The following is a 2,658-nucleotide window of genomic DNA, read 5'->3' as shown; positions in this document are numbered from 1 at the left end:
GGACGTTGACGTAACAGCTTTAAGTTTATGCTAATAGTTTATCGAGCGTAACATCTATACTTAGCATGATATATCAGTCTTATCACAAATTTATTCGATCTACCACACACTCTCTTTACTTTATAAAAAGGAATGAATTTAGAATTCTCATATAAATAATTTAATATTAACAATTAATAGCATCGAAAATTAACTTATGTATGTGTGCAATTAATTTGATGAAAAATTCAATTTAAATCTATAATATATAGAATAAGATTTATAAAATAGAAGAAAACTAAATACACATTTTATCTTTGATATCATTTGCGTTTAATAACTTTCACTACAAAGCACTTAATGCATATTCAAAATACATATACCAGCATAATTATTTCATAAATCTCAATCCATCCTCCATCGAGTATCTTATAGATCTGTTATTCATTTTGAAAATTTGTACTCCTGCGCCAGGTTTTCTGTAATAATATATAAATATTGAATAAATATATGAATAATATATAATTTTAAAAAGATATATATATGTAACGAAAAATTCTACCAATTAGACGTTTCAAAATGTATTAATTTAATGAAATTAATCGAATTTTTACAATTATACTTACATATATATATAAATTACAAAGAACTCACGTAATTACGAAGTTGCTGTCTAGTTTGTGACAAACGATCGGCGTTCACATTTTCAGCATCGTTTTTTAAAACTTGGGAATTTCTGTTCACGTTAGGATCTGTAGTTTCGTTGCGCGAGATCGTACTACCGGCATTCAAAATAGTATATTCCTGTTCACCAGGATTCACTGTGACTACATTCGCGTAAACTTCAGCGGATTCATCATTTTTCCAAACTTGAAGGAGCGTTTCAGAATTATAAAATGGATACACAGCATAAACAAACGTCAAGGGTATCGAACTAGATTGTTCGTACGACGTAGACTCGCATGATACCCCAAAAATGAGAACGAATAAACAGAATGTTACCTGCATTAAAAAAAAAAAAAATTGTCTTCAACTATGCTATTACAGGTTTAAAGAAAAATAGAAAAATATAACTTACGATTACCTGGGTATTCATCTTGCTGACACTACTTTTCATTAACTGACATTCAACAGAGTTATTTCCATTATATACTGTGCCGACTGTCAAGGAATGCAGACTAGAAACTCACTCAGATGGATTATCTTTATCAAGTTACAATGCTAACTACCAAAGCTCTTTCCAAGGATTATAAGAAATTTATCTACATTCATTATTAAATGCACAATAAGACAATGAAGGAATTAAAATATGTAACGATACAAAAATGATATTTTATAAATATTAATTTACTGGCAATTTAAATACAGATAAAAATAATTTTATTTATATATACATATACATATATATATATATAATAATAATAATTACGTTTCTTATACTTTATAAAATAACAATTTATCTTTCAACAATTTCCAGAGGTATTACATTACATCCCATTAAACCTTTGCCAATCCAAGGACGTGGTATTAAAGTCAGGGCAAAGATATTTGATCCACGCTTAAGTTTTATATCTAAAGACTTATACCTACTGTGCTCAACTAATGTTGCGATATCCTTTAAGGATTTAAAATTTTTATAATTAATAGAACCAAACTCAATGATCAAATCATTGACTTGAATCCCCTAAAATGAAAAAATATACCATAAACCATATTTCTACAGTATGTTTACACTAATATAATTAATGTTGCTTTTTCTAAATTCCTATTTATTCAGCTTTTTTTTTTAAAGTTGTATCATTATAACTTACTGCTAGTTCAGCTGGAGAAGAAGGAGAGACTAAATTTACTCTCAAAAAAGGTTCTGATGAAAATGGTTCAACGATATCGCTGGTGGTTGAAGCCTCCTGCGCTTGATTCCCAGATAGAGAATGTACTTTATGTAAACCCGCTTCTATTTTTGTCATCAATGCTTTGTGATCATTTGTAAGGCCTAAAAAGGAACCAAAGAGACCGATATAAAAAAAATGATAAAATTGCATAACCGATGACAATATTTTGAAATATTTGACATACATATTATCCGATTCCTTGCATGTCTAACTTGATAGACATCAATATCCTGTCTTGGATACCCCTCAGAATCTACCAGAGCATCATTCATACCCACATTGTTCTAAAATATATAATTCATTTATTTAGGAATATGACAGATCATCCTGCATGAAGTACAAGTTTTTTTTACACAAGAATATATTGTCATTGGAGAAAGAGATTTGTTATAATAAAATAATAATAATTTAATGTGATACATACATTATCCAATATATCTTTAAACATACGTATGTCTAATTCGATTTTATCTTTATCCTTCATAAGCTGAAGAACCGCATCTTTTGCTTCTTGGAGTTCCATGTCGACCACCATTTTTATTTTTTCTTTTATTTTCATCAACCCTCAAATTATCAACCGTTGGTAAACGTTCACGCGCATGTTCATTTAAACCAAAGAATATATAGAAGTGCACACGTATATTTATCGTTTATGTTTTCAATTCACTGTTGGTAAAAAGTTAATATCAGAAACATCTTGAAGATGTCAGAACGTGTACTGAACACAGAACACTACTCCAGTTTGCGAATATTATAACACAAAGTAAGAAGGTATTGTGCGAATCCG

At 29.2% G+C, this 2,658-nt stretch overlaps 2 protein-coding genes across 3 annotated transcripts; both read right to left on the bottom strand.

Moving 5' to 3' along the window:
* Nucleotides 1-288: 288 nt before the first annotated feature.
* On the bottom strand, nt 289-1,166 carry LOC106790915. 2 transcript variants are annotated; one of them, XM_014756174.1, is made up of 3 exons: nt 1,064-1,166; nt 634-981; nt 289-458 (listed from the first exon to the last, which is right to left on the bottom strand). In XM_014756174.1, the coding sequence occupies exons 1-3, from the start codon at nt 1,094-1,096 to the stop codon at nt 420-422; spliced, it is 420 nt and encodes a 139-aa protein (XP_014611660.1). In that variant the 5' UTR covers nt 1,097-1,166; the 3' UTR covers nt 289-419. The 2 variants fall into 2 exon arrangements, with proteins under 2 accessions (XP_014611660.1, XP_014611659.1); XM_014756173.1 differs by having other exon boundaries at nt 1,058-1,117.
* A 222-nt stretch (nt 1,167-1,388) lies between these two features.
* Nucleotides 1,389-2,436, bottom strand: LOC106790914 (26S proteasome non-ATPase regulatory subunit 9). Its single transcript, XM_014756172.1, has 4 exons — nt 2,296-2,436; nt 2,056-2,155; nt 1,791-1,972; nt 1,389-1,663 (listed from the first exon to the last, which is right to left on the bottom strand). Exons 1-4 carry the CDS (start codon nt 2,428-2,430, stop codon nt 1,436-1,438), a joined length of 645 nt encoding a protein of 214 aa, XP_014611658.1. The 5' UTR covers nt 2,431-2,436; the 3' UTR covers nt 1,389-1,435.
* Between the last annotated feature and the right edge of the window lie 222 nt (nt 2,437-2,658).

The sequence above is a fragment of the Polistes canadensis genome, unplaced genomic scaffold (assembly GCF_001313835.1).
Source record: "Polistes canadensis isolate GaletaPanama2010 unplaced genomic scaffold, ASM131383v1 scaffold_269, whole genome shotgun sequence".
Lineage (NCBI taxonomy): Eukaryota > Metazoa > Arthropoda > Insecta > Hymenoptera > Vespidae > Polistes > Polistes canadensis.
Note: the sequence above shows the minus strand (reverse complement) of the source record. Positions and strands in the feature narration are given on the sequence as shown.

Coding starts and splice junctions, on each gene's coding strand:
- LOC106790915 (XM_014756173.1), bottom strand. CDS start 1,096: ATGAAAAGTAGTGTCAGCAAGATGAATACCCAGGTAATC. Junction 982..1,057: donor AGATGAATACCCAGGTAATC/GTAAGTTATATT, acceptor TTTTTAATGCAG/GTAACATTCTGTTTATTCGT. Junction 459..633: donor GACAGCAACTTCGTAATTAC/GTGAGTTCTTTG, acceptor ATATTATTACAG/AAAACCTGGCGCAGGAGTAC.
- LOC106790914 (XM_014756172.1), bottom strand. CDS start 2,430: ATGAAAATAAAAGAAAAAATAAAAATGGTGGTCGACATGGAACTCCAA. Junction 2,156..2,295: donor TTAAAGATATATTGGATAAT/GTATGTATCACA, acceptor TATATATTTTAG/AACAATGTGGGTATGAATGA. Junction 1,664..1,790: donor CTTCTCCAGCTGAACTAGCA/GTAAGTTATAAT, acceptor TTTTCATTTTAG/GGGATTCAAGTCAATGATTT.